At 41.2% G+C, this 21284-nt stretch overlaps 1 protein-coding gene across 4 annotated transcripts in view; it reads left to right on the forward strand.

The window, feature by feature from the left end:
• MYO3B (myosin IIIB) overlaps nt 1–21284 on the forward strand; it is a 493214-nt gene that overhangs the window by 304413 nt on the left and 167517 nt on the right. For all 4 annotated transcript variants that reach the window (XM_021668991.2, XM_064373364.1, XM_064373366.1 and 1 more), the window contains 2 exons: nt 8571–8648; nt 12101–12306. In XM_021668991.2, the coding sequence (XP_021524666.2) occupies nt 8571–8648; nt 12101–12306 (284 nt within the window). The remainder of the gene's footprint in view (nt 1–8570; nt 8649–12100; nt 12307–21284) is intronic.

A 21284-nucleotide genomic window follows, 5' to 3' on the forward strand; every position in this document is an offset into this window, starting at 1 on the left:
TTCCTCCTAAAGTTAGTTTGGCCTACACTCAGGAACGAACAGCTTGGAGTTTAGAAGTAAGATGGAGTCTGTTACGTCAGACCTCTTTTCATGGTAATAATTGTCTCAGTTATAATTTTTGCAAAGGTGATTTCAGTGGTGGTATATAATGTTTAAGAAGTATGGTTTAGGAATCAAAGTGAGTTCAGACATAGGCATGGCCATCTACTGACTGTAGGACTGGGAATTTTACCTAAAATATGTTAGTCTTCCTCATAAGTAGAATGGGAAGAATAATAGTCCTTACCTCATAGGTCATTTTGAAATTTCAATGACATAGCATAGGAAGTGTTTAGTACAGTGATTTCAGATAGGAAATACTTAATATATACTTTATTACTCAAATTTTGATAACCATTTAAAATGGAGCCCATATGTAGATAGAAGCTTGCTCAACTGCTACGGCTTGGGGATTGTAATACAATTTGTAAAACTTATTGTGACTACTCTGAAGGCTAACCATTCACCAGGAACCCAGCAGGATGTTTGTCATGTGGGCAGAAAGCATGATTGCTCAGCTTGTTGTGTAAGTCAGTGTTGTAGGAGGAAGGTATACCAATTTTTGTATTTTTAGTACAGACAGAGTTTCTCCATGTTGGTCAGGTTGGTCTCGAACTCTCGACCTCAGATGATCCGCCCACCTTGGTATCCCAAAGTGCTGGGATTATAGCCGTGAGCCACCGCACCTGGCCTATACCCTTCTTCTTAAGGGAGAGGGAAATGGAGAAGTGTGGATGATTTCAGGGTATGGTAAATGACTTTAGGGGAATTTAATGGGCTTTGGTACCGAAGTTCTTATTTAGTGTCTAGGGCTTGAGATAGCTTCTTAACAATGTGCACTATGAAATAGGTTCTGTTGCCTGACTTAATATTTTCTATTAGCCTAAACTTGAGCACTATATTTTTAATTAATGCTTTAACTATATTATTGGTCATTGCATTTGAAAAGGAAATAGCTTTGACCCAGTGAGTGAGATATCCATTATCATTAATAAGCATTTTAGATGACCTATTGGAGCCAATCTGGGTACTCTGGAATGGTCTTAAGCCTGGACTCCTTCCCTTAAGGAGAAATCTCTTTTGTACTTTGTTTATTAGTAAGCAACTATCTGTAACTTGTTTGGCTAGGATATAAATCCTTATACATTTATAAACTCTGAAAACTTCATTACACATGTCTTGGGATCCCTAATGGGTCCTCTGATGCAATGGGACAGGATTTCTTTTATAAAGGGGGTTGGACAGTATTTCTTTTTGATGTGGAAATATCTATTTTCCTTCTGGGTTTTCTTTAGCACCCAATTCTATTAGCTTTTCTTTCTCAGAAGAGAAAACAGGGATCATGGTTGTAGGAGGGAGGTAAAGAGTTGAGTGGAAAACAGGCGTAGAAGAAATGGCAGCCTGCTTGGCTTATCTGATCTGTTAAGTTATTTTCCCAACTTTTATGTGTTTTTTTTTGAGATGGAGTCTCGCACTGTCACCCAGGCTGTAATGCAGTGGCATGATCTCAACTCATTGCAATCTCAGCCTCTTGGGTTCAAGCAATTCTCCTGCCTCAGCCTCCTCAGTAGCTGGGACTATGGGTGTGCACCACCATGCCCAGCTAATTTTTTTGTATTTTTAGTAGAAATGAGGTTTCACCATATTGGCCAGGATGGTCTCGATCTCCTGACCTCGTGATCCACCCATCTCCACCTCCCAAAGTGCTGGATTACAGGTGTGAGCCACCGCACCCAGCCCGTTATTTTCCCAACTGTTAAAAGACGTTTTTCTGGTGTTTGGGGACATGGACAACAGCTATTTCTTTGGCAGCTGAAGGTTATTTAATACTCAGGTGATTAACTTTTTGTGAACAAGGTTTTGACCTTTACTACTAAGAAGACCTCTTCCAGTTTAAAATTTTTCTAAATGTATGAGCCATCCCAAAGGCTTACTTAGAATCAGTATAGATGATTCCTTCCTGGTTTTGCAGGTATTTTAAGGTTTGACTTAATGCAAACAGCTCACAAGTTTGGGTAGACTAATTATTAGAGAATTTTCTTGACTATTTCTTTAAGAGCTTTTCCATTAATTACTGAATACTGTTGTGTCTTTTTCCTCAATCACTTGGGAGGAACCATCTATAAATGAGTGCCACTCTGTTTTGAAGGAGGGGGGGTCTTTCTTGAATTGGGCCTAACCTTTGTGTGATAGTCAATTAAATCTAAACATTTATATTCTCTTTTTAAATTTAGACTCCCTGTTAAGAAACCTGCTATGTTAGGTTCAGTGGTTAGTGTTAAATTATCTTGTTTTAACAGAACAGCCTTGTACTTTAAGATTCCTGAGTCAATAAACTACGTTTTTGCCTTTTTAACTTGATGGGGCGTGCTTACAACTAAATTTCCTCTAAAGATTAGTTTTTTTTGTTTGTTTGTTTTTTGGGATTTTTTTTTTTACTCACTCCTTTCAACCCTTGGAGGGTAAAGGACATGTCCCTGCCACCAACATAGGGCATAATCTATTTCCTCTTGGGAGGCACATCTCCTACTAGCATCATTTTCTCTTAAAAGTTCACAATTACATTCCTCATTCAACCCAAATTTTGGCTAGAAAACTAAGGGTTCAAGGATTGGTTCTTGAGTCCAAATGGAACAGCAATAGCTTATCATTTGTTGCTTTTTCTTATGTTTAATCTTTTCATAACCTTTCCAATGTTTTAACATGAGACTTAGGGGACAATGTTGGGGAGGCGGATATCTTTGTTGCTAATTTTATCCTTTTTACTCCTTGTCTTGCTTGGGGTATTTCCGATATTGGGTCCTAGTTAGATTCAATCTCTTGTGTCAGAAATGTCTTGCCTATCCTTCTCTAGGGGCTTGCTAGGGCTATTAGGCTCATTTTCTCATATTAGAAATGTCTCACCTACACTTTAGCTTCACCTGCTGGAGGTTCCTTGCACCTTCTCTCACTTCATCTGCTCTGGCCGCTTCCCTGGAGGGAAATTATGTTCTTCTTAGCATTGGCAGGACTGTATAAACCCCAGCATCAGGATCCCTACAAGAGAGCTGCCATTAGCCATATGAGGTAATGATGGAACCACAGATTTGACTCAATCATTTACACAACAGTAGTGCTTGTTACCTTTCACACACTTTCAACATCCAGAATCCCGACCACCAAGGAAATACTTCACCGCCCCCACGGCTTTTCTTACCTTGGTCTGTGCACACGGTTATCTGGTCACTGTGGTGTGTGAGCCTCCTTTCCCCAAGCTGCTAGGGAAAGCTTTTTTTTTTTGAGATGGAGTCTCACTCTGTCACCCGGGCTGGAGTGCAGGGGCGTGATATCGGCTCATTGCTACCAGCTTCTTTCCTGCGTTGCTGAGAGTCCAGGTTTTGTTGAACCAAGTGGGTCTTGATTCCTTTACCCCAAGGCCACCACAACAAGGCAGCAGAGTGTGCCTCCTCACAGGAGAGGACCAGAGACCCTTCCCCAGTGGAGAATGGGAATCCCAGATGAGCCCCCAGATTGTTGGAGATAAAAATGCTCGGTGTTGCAACATGGAACCAATACTCAGGCAAAAGTTTTTTCAGCAAGGCAATTTACTTCTATAGAAGGGGGTCTCATGCATGTAAAACAGAGGCAAGGGAGAGCACACAGAACAAAGGAGAGCAGCAGTTTTTATCCCTGAATGCAGACCTTGTTCCTCTGTCCTCCCCCTGTGGGCTGGGGTTGGACTGCACAATCTAGGCTAATTCCGATTGGTTACTGTAGGCATCATTAGGGGGCAAGGGTGGGCTTTTGAGGGGAAGGATGGTAATATAGGCGATGGGAAATGCTCAGGCGTGTTTGGTCACAGCAGAGATAGGGAGGGCTGATAGATGAATGGGTAAGATTACTTTGTAGAATAGAAGAAAGAACTAGAAACCAAAACCTTTAAAGAGGAACTATGTGTTCTTAACAACAGTGGCGAGTGAATATGAAGGCCTGGGACATCAGTGTACACTCCTGTAGACTTTATAAATAATGTACACTTAGACTATGCTGAATTTATTTTAAAATGTATTTTCTTCCATAATAAATTAACCTTAGTTTACTTTAACTTTTTGATATTTGTTTATTTATTTATTTATTTTGGAGACAGAGTCTTGCTCTGCCACCAGGCTGGAGTGCAGTGGTGTCAGCTCAGCTCACTGCAGTCTCCACCTCCTGGGTTCAAGTGATTCTCCTGCCTCAGCCTCCTGAGTAGTTGAGACTACAGGCATGCCACTGTGCCCAGCTAATTTTTGTATTTTTTAGTAGAGATGGGGTTTTACCATGTTGGTGAGGATGGTCTCAATCTCTTGACTTCATGATCCGCCCACCTCGGCCTCCCAAAGTGTTGGGATTACAGGGATGAGCCACTGCACCCAGCCTTAACTTTTTTATTTTGTGAACTTAAAAAGGTCTGCAAAACAAACAATGGCTTGGGACAAGTCTGTCTAACAGACTTTTTGACTTTTTTTATAATAACAGCTTAAAATACAAACACATTGTACAACTGTATAAAAATCTTCTTTATATTTTTATAAACTTTAAAATTTGTTACTTTTACTTATAAAACTTTTTTTTAGAAAACAAAGACACCAACACATACGTTAGCCTAGGCCTACACAGGGTCAGGATCATCAATATCACTGACTTCTACTGACTCCGCATCTTGTCCCACTGGAAGGTCTTTAGGGGGATAACATGCATAGTGCCATCATCTCCTACGACAGCAATGCCTGCTTTTGGAATACCTCCTGAAGGACCTGCCTGAGGCTGTTTCATGGTTAACATTTTTTTGGTTTTGTTTTGTTTTTAATTTAAGTAGAAAAAGTAAACCCTAACATGATGATTTTTTTTTTTTTGAGATGGAGTCTTGCTCTGTCACGCAGGCTAGAATGCAGTGGCATGATCTCGGCTCACTGCAGCCTGCGCCTCTCGGGTTCAAGCAGTTCTCCTGCTTCAGCCTCCTGAGTAGCTGGGACTTCAGGTGCCCGCCACCATGCCTGGCTAATTTTTCTATTTTAAGCGGAGATGGGGTTTCACCTCATTGGCCAGGCTGGTCTCGAACTCCTGACCTCAAGTGATCCGCCCACCTTGGACTCCCAAAGCCCTGGGATTACAGGTGTGAGACACCACACCCGGTTGAAATAATGACTACTAGTATTATAAATATGTAAACCAGTAACATAGTTGTTGATTATCATTATGCAGTATTGTACATAATCATACATGAGCTATTCTTTGATATAATTGGCAGCACAGGTTTGTTTACACCAAATCACCGCAAACGCATGAGTAATGAAGTGCACTGTGATATTATGATGGCTACAGCATTACTAGGCAAAGGGAATTTTTCAGCTACATTATAATCTATGGGACTCCTGTCGTATATACAGCTTATCATTGACTGGACTGTCCTACTTCCATGGCACATGAGTGTAACAAGTGCAAGGCCACACAGCTAGCAAGAATTTCAACCAAGTGTGTCAATAGCAGTCACTCAGCCTAGGAAAGCTTTTCTGGTCTCCTTTTTTCTCCTAAGGTAAAAACACATAAATACTTTGGAGAGGATATTTTCCTTGTCAAATCCCCACTTTTGGGAAGAACTATTTGCTAGATGATTCCTAATAGAATCACTTTCTAGGTTATTTCAAAAAGCATTTTTTGTTAAAAAATTAAATCATGCTACTACTATTATATTAATGAACTTAACTCAGGAAGACAAACTCTTAGGCTACATAACAGCCTTCTCAGCCCTTTTGGCGTGGATTTGTGGGTCTGGCTTTGGAGTTCCCTGGGAGGCCTGATACCAAGAGAGGTCTAGTTTAAAGGGCTGAGAGAAGCAATTTCTGGTTTGTTCCTTGTCAGAAATTCTCTCTTTTAGATCCAGTCTAAGTTCAGGAGAACCTTATACTATGCAAATATACAAGAGACCCCTGGCCAACTGAAGACCTTTCTAAATTCTTAAATTAGAAAATGCCCCAATAACATGTCACTCATTCTGTCAAACACAGTACTAAATATGTAGGTGATGAATTACAGATAAGCATTAACATTTCCAGGTTGTATATATCAAAGAATAGATTTTTACTTCCTTTGCAAACATTACTCTGTATGTGATTACAAGGACAGAATTTAAAGTCTTGTGACACACAGATGCTGTGCGGTTAGACAGGGGCTGTCACTAACTGGGAGCTCCCTCCTGACCACTATCCTTAGAACTTTGGGAGTGCAAATTGATGCTTAACTCTGCATTTTTCCAAATTGCTGCAGGGAACTAGTGCTGATCTTGAAAACAATACAGATTATTCCTTTTATTTATTTATATTTTATTTTTACAGATTTATGGGGTACATGTGAAATTTTCTTACAAGAGTATTCCTTTTAGATTGTGTTTCAGCTGAATTAATACACATCAAGGATTTTCTGGTCACTAAACTGTTAAATTCTCAAATGCCAAGGGTCTGTTATAAGTTCTGAGGGAGGGTAATAGATCAATCCATAAACATCTACCAGTAGAAAAATATAAATGAACTTTTCAGCTGCCTGGGGAGCTGGTACTCACTAGGTAATCTGAATAAAAAGGGAGGAAAATGAAGGAGGAAAAGCCAGGTTCAAAGCAAGAGGTGCTTCTTCAGGGAGGATCTCTTAATAAAAAGAAGTGGTGGGCTGGGCCGGTGTCTCATGCCTGTAATCCCAGCACTTTGGGAGGCCAAGGTGGGTGGATCATTTGAGGTCAGGAGTTCAAGACCAGCCTGGCCAATATGATGAAACCTCATCTCTACCAAAAAAAAAAAAAAAAAAAAAAAAAGCCAGGTGTGTTGGAGTGTGCCTGTAACCCCAGCTACTCAGAAGACTGAGGCAGGAAAATTGCTTGAACCCTGGAGGGGGAGGTTGCAGTGAGCCAAGATTGCACCATTGCACTCCAGCCTAGGCAATAAGAATGAAACTCTGTCTCAAAGAAAAAGGAAGTGGTGGAGAAATTCCCAAAGTGGGGTGTGTGTGTGTGTGTGTGTGTGTGTGTGTGTGTGAGATGGGGTCAGGGGTAGAAGAAAATAAGGAGAAAAAAGTTGAAGAAAATCCAGAATTTACAATTCACCCAAAGGCTGACCCTAGCCAAAGTCTTTTCTTCAGACCTGATTAGTTTGTCCCAAACCCCACCAGCCCTGAGTTCTGTACTCAAATCAGGGTGAGAAGGGGAAAGAAACCTGCAGAGTGGACCCATCTGGTGACAGTGGAGAGAATGTAACATGCTTTGCAGATGGGGCAGGTGTGTTATGTTTTCTCTTTATTCTCTTTCCTTTCTAAACCCAGGATCCTTCCTTTCCTCCTTTCTCATTAGAAAAAATTAAAAAGTCAAACCTACAGGCAGTTGTATAATTGTTTCAGCTGCATGTGAATGGACTGATGGCATCTGCCAGGCAGCCCATTAAAGTAAAGCTGCACTGTCTCTGAGGTCATAGACCTGCCCACTGTTTAGGTTGCTTTTCTAGGTTTAAAAAACTTAGCTCCCCTTTTTAAATAAACCTATTTTCTTTATCCTTCTCAATTGAAGCATTTCATTCCATTTTGCACACAGTCTCCTACATACTCCTTTAGGTAAGCCTCTTTATTCACCCCTCATAACTTCCATCCCTTTTAGTACCAATTTTTCACTTTCATTGAACATCCTCACCCCATGGGAAGGTGGCTGCCTGGACGGCGGTCTACCCAGCCTAACCCACATGCTGACAGCAGCATCTTCCATTTCAAACATTTCTGCTTTGTACCCTTGCCACCTGTTCGGAGCAGATGGGAAGCTGCCACGGCAAGGCCAGTGCTAAATGCCACTCATGCACTCTGCAAATCAAAGCAGAATTTTTGTTGTTGTATTATAATAACAAAAACACAGGCTGCTTGCAGGCAGTCCCTACAGTTGTTTTCATCAATAAATTCCTTCCAGTCAGCCCAGGTAGTTGGGATAGATATTGAGAACAGGTGCATTCCGTTGGGTTCCTGAGTGATTTGGTGCCTGAGCTCCTGTCTGCAGTGAGCACATGGGAACTGTGGGAGGTAGGAGGAGTGTTGCAGCCTCAGAGTCTGGTGACATGGAAGGCAACTGATGCTGGCCCAATTCCCTGCGGTACAACCTGGGCTTTGGGACCATAGTGTCTTTATACTCATTTGGCCTCAGGTGCCTTTGCCCAGTTTCCTTTTAAGCAATAGTTTGGTCTCATGTGACCTTACTAGAGAATTTAACAGGAGTTCATTAGAAGATAGAGAAGTATAGAAACAACAGGGGTTTACACTGAGACCATATGGTGTTCTACAGAGTGAGATACTGTTGTCAAATGAGTAGAACAATGCATATCCTTTTGTTTATATGTTTTGAAAAATTCTCCCCACAGTATACACTATTGTGTCCTAAATACCATGGCCCCTCAGATACTTGACCAAACAGGCCTTCAGATTTTGAAAAACATGGAGCTTGAGTTAAGTGCCTAGATCCTCTAATCACTTCCCTGCACCTATGCTTCCAGGTGGACACTCTGGAGGTGATACGGCATCCGGAAGAAACCACCAACATGAAGAGGCAAACCGTGGCTTCTTACTTCCGGGTATGGAGTCTTCTTGATCTCTATTCTGCCTGCTTCCAAAGGGGACTCTCCAAGCCTTCTTATGAGATGCCCAGATAGAGTCATTGAAACAAGGGCAAAGAACAGAGTCAAGAAAGGTTGGGTTGGGGAAGTGGTGGAAGCAGGGTGGGAAGAGAACACTGGGCACAGAATCCTGCCCATTAAATGACTGATTCTGTTAGCATTTGAGCTGCTTCTTGGTCCTAAAGCTACTGGAGGCAGCCACTTTTCTAGCATACTGAATAGTAAAGTAGTTAATAAAGTTCCAGAAGATGGCTTATCAAGTTCAGATACTGAGAGGACCTGTCTTCTCGTTGACTTTATTTTCCTAGATTGAATTGACCAATTGTACAACTTATTTGAGCCCTATTATTTCCCATTTCTGCCACCCCCGATTTCTGACATTTCATCTGGTTAAATGCCTCGTTTGGGTAAAGACTTGGTCTCTAGAAGGGCTTTCTTAAACGTTTATTATATAGCAAAGATAAGACACATACACTCTTGCAACAATTTGCACAGATTTGTTTGACTTTTAATTATAAAGCATTAGAGTTGGAAGGCCCTTAGGGATCATGTACCACCGGGAGCTAAGGTTCAGAAAGTTTCACAGTAGAAATGCTGTTAGGCTGAGCACAGTGACTCACACCTGTAATCCCAGTACATTGGGAGGCTGAGGCAGGAGGATCACCTGTGCTCAAGAGTTTGAGACCAGCCTGGCCAACATGGTGAAATCTCATATGTACTAAAAATGTACAAATTAGTCAGGCATGGTGGCGGACACCTGTAGTCTCAGCTACTCGGGAGGCTGAGGCAGGAGAATTGCTACTGATACGACTGGTAATAAGGTAGTGGAACAGAAAAGAAAAATACAAAATCAAGGCAAAGAAAATAAAGTAAGTATTCAAAAAGAAGACTATGGTGTCTGTCAACTAATATATACCAAGCAGTTGGTACAGTGCTCTCATAGCAAGAGGGGAAATTCAATTCAATTTAGGAAAATAAAGTCAACAAGAAGACAGGTCCTCTCAGTATCTGAACTTGATAAGCCATCTTCTGGAACTTTATTAACTACTTTACTATTCAGTATGCTAGAAAAGTGGCTGCCTCTAATAGCTTTAAGACCAAGAAGCAGCTCAAATGCTCTCATAGCAAGAGGAGAGGAAGGACATGGAAAATCAGAGGGGTGTTTGTGAAGTGGGGCTCAGTTCTTCCTCAGTATTCTCAAAATACCAGTTCCATCTCAAAAAGAAAAAAAAAGAAATGTTGTTAGATCAAATTTAGAACTGATCTCAGGGACAGCAGAATGAGGTAGTAAGATGGAGGTGATACAGGAGAGGACTTGGCAGGATGAGAGGTCAGGTGGGTGGAAAGCTGGAAGGCCAGCTGAAGGGCAGGACTTGGGAGCCAGCACTCTGGATAGAAGGCTCCATGGAAGACTAGCAGGTGCAAGGATCTAAAGTGCAGAAATCCAACCTAGCCAACTGTGCCTCAGAGGCAGGCTAGAATTGGGCTCAGGGTATGAATTGCAGGGGCCCCAGACCTTTGAATCCAGTACTCCATCCATGCAGTGAGTTGTGCTATAGCATCTGTGGCAGTTGGGCCCCCACCTCATCATTCTGATGTCTGGTTATTTCTAATTGCTACTTATTTCTTATATTGAGACATACCTGGTCCTGTCCCCTTTAGGGGCTCTAGCCTCATCTGTTAGTCCATTTTAAGTTGCTATGAAGGAATACCTGAGACTGGATAATTTTTTTTTTTTTTTTTTTTGGAAACAGAGTTTCACTCTGTCACCCAGGCTGGAGTATAGTGGTGCAATCTTGGCTCACTGCAACCTCTGTCTCCTGGGTTCAAGCAGTTCTTCTGCCTCAGCCTCCCATATAGCTGAGACTACAGGCACGTGCCACCACACCCAGCAATTTTTTTTTGTATTTTTAGTAGAGACGGGGTTTCACCATGTTGGCTAGGCTGGTCTTGAACTCCTGACCTTAGGTGATCCGCCCACCTCAGCCTCCCAAAGTGCTAGGATTACAGGCATGAGCCACCATACCCAGCCAAGACTGGATATTATATAAAGAAAAGAGATATATTTGGCTCATGGTTCTGCAAGTGGTACAAGCGTGGCACCAGCATCTACTCAGCTTCTGGTGAGGCCTCAGGAAGCTTTTACTCATGGAGCAGGCATGTTACATGATAAGAGAGGGAGGAATGGAGAGGGAGCAAGACAGAGAGGGGATCGCAGACTCTTTCAAACAACCAGCTTTTGCATGAACTAATAGAGTAATTCTCACTCATTGCTGTGAAGACAGCACCAAGCTATTCATGAGAGATCTGCCCCCATAACCCAAACACCTCCCACTCATGAGGGATCTGCCCCCATGATCATGACCCAAACACCTCCAGTAGGCCCATCACCAACAATGGAGGTCACATTTCACGTGAGATTTGGAGGAAATGTACATCCCAACCATATCCTCCTCCTAGTAACCCTTGGTGTCTGCGTATGTTTTCCCACTGGATTTAGTGGCTCTATTTACTCTGTGAAGTGATCCTTGAGATCTTAGGGCCCCCTTATCAGCAGAAAAGCCTCTGGCTTATGGTTTTTCAGAAATATACCCGTAACAACCAGTTTGGTGTTCTCAAAATACCAGTTCCCAAATGCTAAACTGGAAAATAAGTTACCTTGGTAAGCTAAGTAACACCAATTTTGAGCTGTGGGAGCAGTGACTATGAAATAATGGAACTGGTTTCCTTTGGTTTATAATAGCCTCTGAAGGTGTCCCCAGAAAAGCTCCAGCAATGGATGCCCCTGAGGAACAACTGAGCCCCCCTTCACAAGCACCTCTCTGATTTTCCATGTCCTTCCTCCCCTCTGGCTATGAGAGCCCTGTACCAGCTGCTTGGTATATATTAGTTGATAGTCATCATAATCTCCTTTTTGCATACTTCTCTTATTTTCTTTGCCTTGTTTTTGTATTTTTCTTTTCTGTTCCACTACCTTATTACCAATCGTATCAGTAGGATTTGTTTAGACTATCTGGTGGTTCTTAGGCTGAAGAAGCAATTAGCCCCTTCCTCAAAAGCTGGACATTTTAAATTACAGATACAGATTGTGAAACATCACCTTAGAATATTAGCGACAAGCATTCTAGTTCTGGCAGTGGAATTATAGGATATCCTAGAGCATGTTCTTAGCTAAGTTTCTGCCATATGGGATATTGCTTAGCACTAGGTGATGTTTAAAGAATGTTTTTTAATCTGCAGATGACTATAAGTAGAACTTATATTATCATCTTCTATTGCTGATTTCATGTTCTGCCTCAAAAACATCTGTGAGCCTCAAACTGCTCTAGAGGCTTCTGCAGGCCTGTGTTGTAATTATCCATTGTGTTGGTGGTAACCTCATTCCTTGTGGATTTTTTTTCCCCTGGTAGTATTCTCTGATGGACTTGCTCTCCAAAATGGTGGTTGGACAGCCCCACTTTGTGCGCTGCATTAAACCCAATGATGACCGAGAGGCCCTGAAGTTCTCCCGAGAGAGGGTGCTGGCCCAGCTTCGCTCCACAGGGATTCTGGAGACAGTCAGCATCCGCCGCCAGGGCTATTCCCACCGCATCCTCTTTGAAGAATTTGTGAAAAGGTGAGACCATCAACTTTGGGAACGCATTATTGTTAAATGTAGCTCTACTCTGGCCATCCCTGTTTCCTAAGATTGTTCCTCCTTCCCACTCCACTCCAAACATGTAATTGGCTAGTTGCCAACTGCCATTTACTTGCTTGAATGTTGCATTTTCACTGTACTTCACCTAAACGGCAGTGATGCAGCAGCCAGGTTAAGCGTCCTTCTGATCACATTTTAAACGTTCATGTACATTTATATGTTATAAATCCTTAGGTTTCAAGTTCTCCAGGCATTTTGTTGTTAGGATGAAAGTATCCCTCCACAAGTGGGCCCAGATTCTGGTAGATTTGAATGCACCCAAGCAGCAGTTCTTCTTCCAGTTTCTGGGATGATATAATATAATAATTAACACTTATATAGCACCTAAAGTATCCTAAGAGTACAGGACATTTTAGGGCACTATCCTAAAATGTATTATCTCATCTGATCCGTACAACAACCCTATAAGCTAGACTCTATTATTATCCCTATTTTACAAAACATGAAGGTGAGAAAACTGGGCATGAAAAGAAAGTGAGTGATTTTCCCATGATCTCATGCTGGTCAGTGTAGAGCCAGGATGTGAACCCAGGCAGTCCGGTTTCAGCATCCATGCTTTTAATCTCTTCAGTTCAGAGCATTCCATCAGTATTTATTGAAATAAATTGCATGGCCCTTTCTTAATCCAGAAATTGCCTTTGCCTAAGGATGAAATGCTGCTCTTTTCTGAACAACTGCCATAGAGATTATGTATGAATGTGAGTACAGGTAGAATTTTCTGTGAAGAAATAAGGGAAACAATAACAAGAAAACACCTCTGAGAAGCACTGCTGTCTGAGGATGCCTGGAGAGGAATATGGAAATCTACTGTATGCCTGACAAAGACAGGCTGATCAAGAAAAAAACAAAATCCATTGTAGATCCCGCCTCATTCCTTAAGCCATCTTTAGTGTTTTTTTTTTTTTTCCACCTCCACTCTGAAACATGTGCCCAGGGTCATTTTTTCCAACTTTTTCTCAGGAAAGGCTGGTTCTTAAATATGGTAGCTTGCTTCATCAGGTCTCCCAAACTGCTAAACTCCATGGACAAGATAAGGCAAAAAAGTTCCTTGCAATGAGAGCTTTTAAATTAAAAATAAGAATGAAATAGCTTTTTAAAAATTGTCTTTGAGCTTCTTTTTTCCTCTTAAATTTGGAGGTAGAACAAGAAAAAAGTATTTTAGCTCATGAATTTGACTAGTCAAGTATTTTTAGCAACAATGTTTGAATACATAAAAATATTTAAGAAAACAGGTCAAATGCTGAATGGATTGGCACTTCTTTGTTCATAATCAGAAAGCCATTAGGCAAGTATGAACAGGAGTTTCAAAATGCCAGTAAATCTGAGGATATCAAAGATTTCTGAGCCAGCAAGTTAATTGGTATTTTGATCCTTTTGAACAACTTAACAAAATGGATGAGTTAGCAGTTTTCTCCCTTGATGTTATTCAACAAATAGGTACACTTCTTATCTTCCTGTTCAAGAGGGCTGTTGTGTAAACTCTTAGGAAATATGCAGACAGGACAATCAAAGACAGGAAGCAGCGATTCAAGGTTTATTAAATGGAGTTAAATAAAAGATAAAAACTCATTTAATGTTACTCTACGTTTTTGTATTTTCTGGCATTCAGGACTGAAACTCTGAGTATATACCTGGTGGTGTTCCTGGGATCATGTTATTGGGTTTCAGAAAGGGGAAAGATTTCCCCAATCCCCAAATTACCCAACTCTGCAGGCTTGGCCAAACCTAAAATGCTTTCTTGCCCCTATCATCTTTGAGCTTTCTGGCAAAATGACCTGGGCACAATGTCCTCTCATCAATAGGGCCAGGTGAATTGGAAGTCTTTATGTTCATGACTAGACATGAAAGAGGCCACCTGGAAATGCTGGAGCCACACTGTTGAGGGACATCATAGATAACCACTGTGAACATTTACTGTTTTTATGGGCAATGGATTCTGATGAATAGTCTCTCAGAAGAAATACAGCAGACAAACACATAACTGCTTGCATTAGGATGTGTTCTGGTAAATGTCTAAAGAATAGGGATGGCTGGGCACGGTGGCTTATGCCTGTAATCTCAGCACTTTGGGAGGCCAAGGTGGGAGGATCACCTGAGGCCGGGAGTTCGAGACCAGCCTGACCAACATGGAGAAACCCTGTCTCTACTAACAATAAAAAATTAGCCAGGCATGGTGGCTCATGCCTGTAATTCCAGCTACTCTGGAGGCTGAGACAGGAAAATCACTTGAACCCAGGAGGTGGAGGTTGCAGTGAGCCGAGATTGCACCATTGCACTCCAGCCTAGGCAAACTGGGCAACGAGAGCAAAACTACTTCTCAAAAATAAAAAAAAAAAGATTGGGGCTGAGTCAGGCCGGGCTCGGTGGCTCACACCTATAATCCTAGCATTTTGGGATGCCAAAGCGGACGGATCACATAAGACCAGGAGTTTGAGACCAGCGTGGCCAACATGGTGAAACCCCATCTCTACCAAAAATACAAAAATTAGCTGGGAGTAGTGGCAGGTGCCTGTAATCCCAACTATTCGGGAGGCTGAGGCAGGAGAATTGCTTGAACCCAGGAGGTGGAGGTTGCAGTGAGCCAAGATTGTGCCACTGTACTCCAGCCTGGGTGACAGAGCGAGTCCATCTCAAATAAAGAAAGAAAGAATACAGCTGAGTCTAATTGTTTATTTATGAAGCTATTGTTGTAAATAATGCAGTTTAGTAAGGAGACCTTAGTTCTAGTCTCCTTTTGTATATAACATCTGAACAGTAACCCAACATTCTGTAAAAGATGTTTCCTCATCTGCATGACAAGAAGGCAAGAATACACAAAGCCCACATTCTAAAGATTTTCAAGGATTACTTGCAGATGCCTGAGACTTACTTAGCTTCTAAGTCTTCTAGGGATTTTTGTCTTCCCAATCAAGCTCACTGGATGAGAGACCTGCATCTACCAGGCTAAGATTCATAACAATTGTTAACTCTTAAACAAAATGAAACTCTTCCCTCTTCCCTTTCATTGGCATCTTCCATTTCTTCTCATGATGGCGTGAAAAACCATGGTGTCTTGGTATCGCTTTCATCTCATTCTCCTTTCTGTTCCTCCATTCTGTCTCCTCCAGAAACTAGGAGTCACCTTTGACTTCTCCTCACTTCCTTTAAATAATCCATCACCAGGGCCAGCTGACTAGCTGCTAAAGGTTCTCCAAAACATTCCCTTGGGAATCTCTCATCCCTCCTTCCAAAGCTTTAGTCCAGGCCTTTTGTTGTTAATATAAACAGCTCAATTTAGATATAATTCACATTTGATAAAAGTCATCTTTTAAAAGTATACAATTCAGTGGTTTTTAATATAGTCACAGAGTTGTATAAACATCACCACCATCTAATTGTAGAACATTTTGGTACCTAAAAAGAAACTCCAAACTCATTAATGATTCTCCCCTTTCTCCTCAATCCCACCAGACTTAGGCAACCAGTAATCTAACTTCCATCTGTATGGATTTGCCTACTATTGACATTTCATGTACATGGAATCATATAACATGTGGCCTTTTGTGCCTGGCTTCTTTCACTTAGCATGTTTTCAGCATTGGATGAAATAAATACTGGTATTATGTATCAGTATTTTTTTTATAGATGAATAATATCCCATTGTATAAATGTATCACATTTTGCTTGCTCATTTATCAGTGGATGAACTTTTGCATTGTCTCCGCTTTTTGGCTGTTATGAATAATGCTGCTGTGAATATTCGTGTACAATTTTTAATGTGGATATGCATTTTCACTTCTTTTGGGTATATACCTATAAGTAGAATTCCTTGATCACATGGTAACCCTATGTTCCAACTATCTGTGCAATTTAAATTACCATCACCAGTGTTATGAGAGTCCGATTTTTCCACATCCTCCCCAACACTTATTATTATTTGTCTTTTTTATTTTAGCCATTCTAGTTGACGTGAAGTGGCATCTCATTGTAGTTTTGATTTGCATTTCTCTAATGACTAATGTTGAGCAGCTTTTCTGTGTTTTTTGGTTATGTGTATATATCTTCTTTGGAGAAATGTTTATTAATATCCTTTGCCTACTTTTTATTATTGATTGTTATGTACTCTAAATATTAGTCTCTTATCGGGTAGATAATTTGCAAATATTTTCTTTTTTAAATGACATATTAGTCACTTTGATATTTTCTCTCACTGTATGGATTGTCTTCTTCTTCTTTTTTTTTTTCTTTGATACACAGCCTCACTCTGTTGCCCAGGCTGGAGTGTAGTGGCACAGTCTCAGCTCACTGCAACCTCCACCCTCCCCAGGTTCAAGCAATTCTCCTGCCTCAGCCTCCTGAGTAGCTGGGATTACAGGCATCCACAACCAACCCTGGCTAATTTTTTGTCTTTTTAATAGAGATGAGATTTCACCATGTTGGCAGGCTGGTCTCAAACTCCTGACCTCAGGTGATCTTCCCACCTCAGCCTCCCAAAGTGCTGGGATTACAGGTGTGAACCACGGTGCCCTGACACTAAAATATTGACTTTTGATGAAGTTCAATTTATTTGTTTTCTTTCGTTGCTCGTACTTTTATTATTCTATCTAAGAAACTGTCACCTAATCCAGCATCACAAAGATTTACTCCTATCATTTTTCTAAGAGTTTTAGAGTTTTTGCTCTTATGTTTTAGATCTGTGGTCCATTTTGAGTTAATTTTTGTGTATGGTGTGAGGTAGAAGTCTAAGTTTATTCTTTTGTATGTGGATATCCAGCAGTTTCAACACCATTTTGTTGAAAATACTGTTATTTCCCCTCATTGAGTTGTCCTTGCCTTCTTGTTGAAAATCACTTGCCCACATACTTAAGGGTTTATTTCTGGACTCTCTGTTCCATTCCTTTCTCTGTATCTTTTCTGGGCCTTTTAAAACATTTTTGCTTACCCTCTTGACATTTTTCTAAGTGAACTTTCTTCCTATTTCATTCTCCAAAGAGACAGCAGAATAGAATTGTTAAAATTCCCATCTGAGCATATTGCTTCCATGATTAAAATGGCCATCTAGGCCCCCATGGGGTGAGCTGCAGTGCTCCTGCCTGGTGTAGGGGAGTCCACCTGATTTGGCCTCTGCTTACTTTCCTAGTTTCTTTTCTCATTTTCCACATCTCAGGTCACACTCTAGCCAAAACTGAATTACTTGATGTTCCCTAACCACCCCCATGCTGTTCTATTCTTTTGTGCTTTTGCTCAGGCTGTGTTGACTAAATCTCCCTTTTCCAAGCCCTCAGTCTGCTGTCTCAGCCAAGCTAACTCCTGCTCATTCCTTAGGCCTTTGACCAGGCATTAACTTTTCTGTGATATCCTCCTTGACTTCCCCAGGCTGAGTTAGGATCCCTTCTGATGAACTTCACTGGTAGCACTTACTACATTGCAGAGCCATTTATCTACCTCTCACCTCAACTTTAACTGCCTGGGGGTAGTGATATTTTTCGACTCACTTTATTATTTTTATTTTTTGAGACAGGGTCTTACTCTGTCACCCAGGCTGAATTGCAGTGGCACAATGTTGGCTCACTGCAACCTCTATACTCTGGGTTCAAGCGATCCTCCCACCGCAGCCTCCCAAGTAGCTGGGACCACAGTCATGCACCACCGCACCCAGGCTAATTTTTTGGTATTTTAAGTAGAGACAGGGGTCTCACCATGTTTCCCAGGCTGGTTTTGGACTCCTGAGCTCAAGCAATCTGCCTGCCTTGGCCTCCCAAAGTGCTGGGATTATGGGCATGAGTCACCACGCCTGATCTTCAGCTCACTTTATGTCTGTACTGTCCAGTGTAGTGCCTGGCACAAATTCAGTGCTTAATAAATATTTGTTGAGTTGAATCAAACTCTTACCTGTTCTTCTTCATCACTATTTTCTTTTACCTTCCCTTGACTCATGCTTTGATCCTGTTCTTTGAAATATATGATATCTAGAACTGGCTTTGTTGAGGTTAAGTTTTACTTGTACTGTATGTACAACCTAGATTGATAGAATGTAAGATTTCAGGTAAGTCATAGTAGCTCTTTATCAATAAAAGGTAAGAAACCTAAATAAGTTGATTTAAAATAAGACTCTAACCCAGTTTGATAATGCTATTATTAGAGGTTAATACACTAAAAGGCTAACTTTAAAGAAATTTGCCTTTCTTCTCTCTATAACAAAAAATGATTATTTTCTGAAAATCCAGAGATAAGTTTAATAGGACAAGGAGGACTCTCTCCTTTTCCAACTTCTTCTGTCTCATCTCCCTACCTCTCAGCTCATACTTCAGAAAAAAAGAAACCACTTGGAGCTTCCTAACACGGCGTAAGTACATTTTATGAAAGCAGGCTGCTTACTTGGTGCATTAGTCAGGAACCTCTCAATAACAAGTAACTGAAACTCAAACTAGTTGAAGTAGAAATTAAAAGGGGATGATGTATTGGCTTATGAAACTAGGAAGTCCAAAGACATGTCTGGATCCAGGCAATGAAACAGTTTTACCGCCAGCGTCGTTTTCCTTGAATCAGTTTTCTTTTTCCCCTTTTTGAGTTTCTAATAAGGAGCCAGGTTAACTCTCCTTACATGTTGGCAAAGATGGTCTCTGGATGCTACTATGGAAAGCATTCTATAGGCTTAGCAACATTAGCAGCAAAAGAGTTTCTGAGAGTTCTTATGCAAGAAACTCTCTGACTGTCTGAGCTTGGATCACATGCCCACCCTTGAGCCAATCACTGTGCCCAGGGGTATGATTGGCAGGGACTTGGGTCACGTGCCAGGGATGGAGTCAACCCCACTTGAACTATGGCATAAAGGATTCTGTTAAAGGAAGGAGAGAGAGGGATGGATAGACTAAAATGATAGGCATCTAAACCCTTAGTTTTGACTATTCTTTGCTCTAGTATAAATGGCAACAGTTCAGAAGGGTTCACCTTAGCCCAGGTATCTACCTACCTACAGGAGCCCTTTAATTTAGAATTTTGTAGGAACAAAAATTTTGTTGACAATAAATGAATGTTAACTTTGGAATAGGAACTATATATGTGTGTGTGTGTGTGTGTGTGTGTGTGTATATGTGTGTATATATATGTGTCTGTGTGTATATATATGTGTGTGTGTGTGTGTGTGTGTGTGTATATATATATATATATATATATAGTTCCTGTCATTTTAACTTAAGAATGGTTATCTTACTTGTTTTGTTTAAACATTACTTCACATAGCATACAGAGGGTTGTTGAAAACAGTTTCCAGCTCCACTTCACTAAGGGATTAGAGAAAATTCTCTATTCTGGCCCAGTTTGAATTCATTTTCTTGCATTTGACACAGTTTTCTCTCTCTGTGGCCCATGATGTTCTTGTGCCACCTAGGACCCAGCATAGAAGTGCTGCATGTCACTAGGTCCCTTCCCTTTCTCGGAGTCTCTTCTCCTAGCCTCTATTTGTGTTTTGTTTGTTTGTTTGAGATAGGGCCCTGCTCTGTTGCCTAGGCTGGAGTGTGGTGGCATGATCATGGCTCACTGCAACTTTGAACTCCTGAGCTCAAGCAGTTCTCCTGCTTCAGCCTACAAGTAGCTGAGACTAGATGTGTGAACCACCATGCCTGGCTAATTTTTTAATTTGTGTAGGGACAAGATCTCATTATGTTGCCTAAGCTGGTCTCAAACTCCTGGGCTCAAACTATTGATCCTCCCACCTTAGCCTCCCAAAGTGCTGGGATTACATGTGTGAGCCGCTATGCCCAGCTTATTTTCTCCTTTTGACTATTTTCTGCCACACTTTCATAATGCTAATCTCATTCTTTCAGCTGAGTTTTTGCTTACATTTTGAATGTGCCTTCCTAACTCTAGTCTCTGTTTACCTTATGTGACCCTTTATGCTGCCACCAGAGTTAGGGTTATAAAAATACCAAGATGGGCCGGGCCCGGTGGCTCACACCTGTAATCCCAACATTGAGAGGTTGAGGCTGGTGGATCACGAAGTCGGGAGTTTGAGATCAGCTTGGCCGATTTCTACTAAAAAAAAAAGTACAAAAAATTAACTAGGCATGGTGGTGGGTGCCTGTAATCCTAGTTACTTGGGAGGCTGAGGCAGGAGAATCGCTTGAACCTGGAAGGCGGAGGTTGCAGTGAGCCAAGATTAAGTCACTGCACTCCAGTTTCTACTAAAAAAAAAGTACAAAAAATTAACTAGGCATGGTGGTGGGTGCCTGTAATCCTAGTTACTTGGGAGGCTGAGGCAGGAGAATCGCTTGAACCTGGAAGGCGGAGGTTGCAGTGAGCCAAGATTAAGTCACTGCACTCCAGTCCGGGCAAGTGCAAGACTCCATCTCAAAAAATATATATACACACACATATACATAAACACATATATACACACACACACACACACACATATATATACATACACATATATACACATATGTATACACACATATACACACATATATATACACACACACACACATATATATCTCAAGATGATCATATCACTCAGGAATAAACTTCTGTGCCTCTTCATTGTCTGTAGGATAAGATCTAAAGCCTTTAGGTCAGCAAAGTGAGGAGGCCAAAGCAATTCCATCTTGGACACTAACCTGCCATGTTGACTTCTGATTAACCCCATTTCCAGCAATGCCTCTAAGATTTTTATTTTATCTACTGTTTCTTATGCAAGAGCGTCTACTTACTGAAAATCCTGTCCTTAGGTCAGAACAACGAAATTTACATAGCATGCTTGCTCTGTGATTCTTCCCCTTCAGGGCCTCTCATTTAAAGTTTATGAGGAGGTAGCAGCAGCAGTATCAGAAACATTTATTAAGCACCTATTGTATGCTAAGTGCTATCTATAGTGAGTAATACTGCATTTGAAAGAAGGAATCTATAATTTCAGAACTTTT

The sequence above is a fragment of the Aotus nancymaae genome, unplaced genomic scaffold (assembly GCF_030222135.1).
Source record: "Aotus nancymaae isolate 86718 unplaced genomic scaffold, 86718_ANA_hifiasm-v0.15.2.pri h1tg000008l, whole genome shotgun sequence".
NCBI classification, from domain to species: Eukaryota; Metazoa; Chordata; class Mammalia; order Primates; family Aotidae; genus Aotus; species Aotus nancymaae.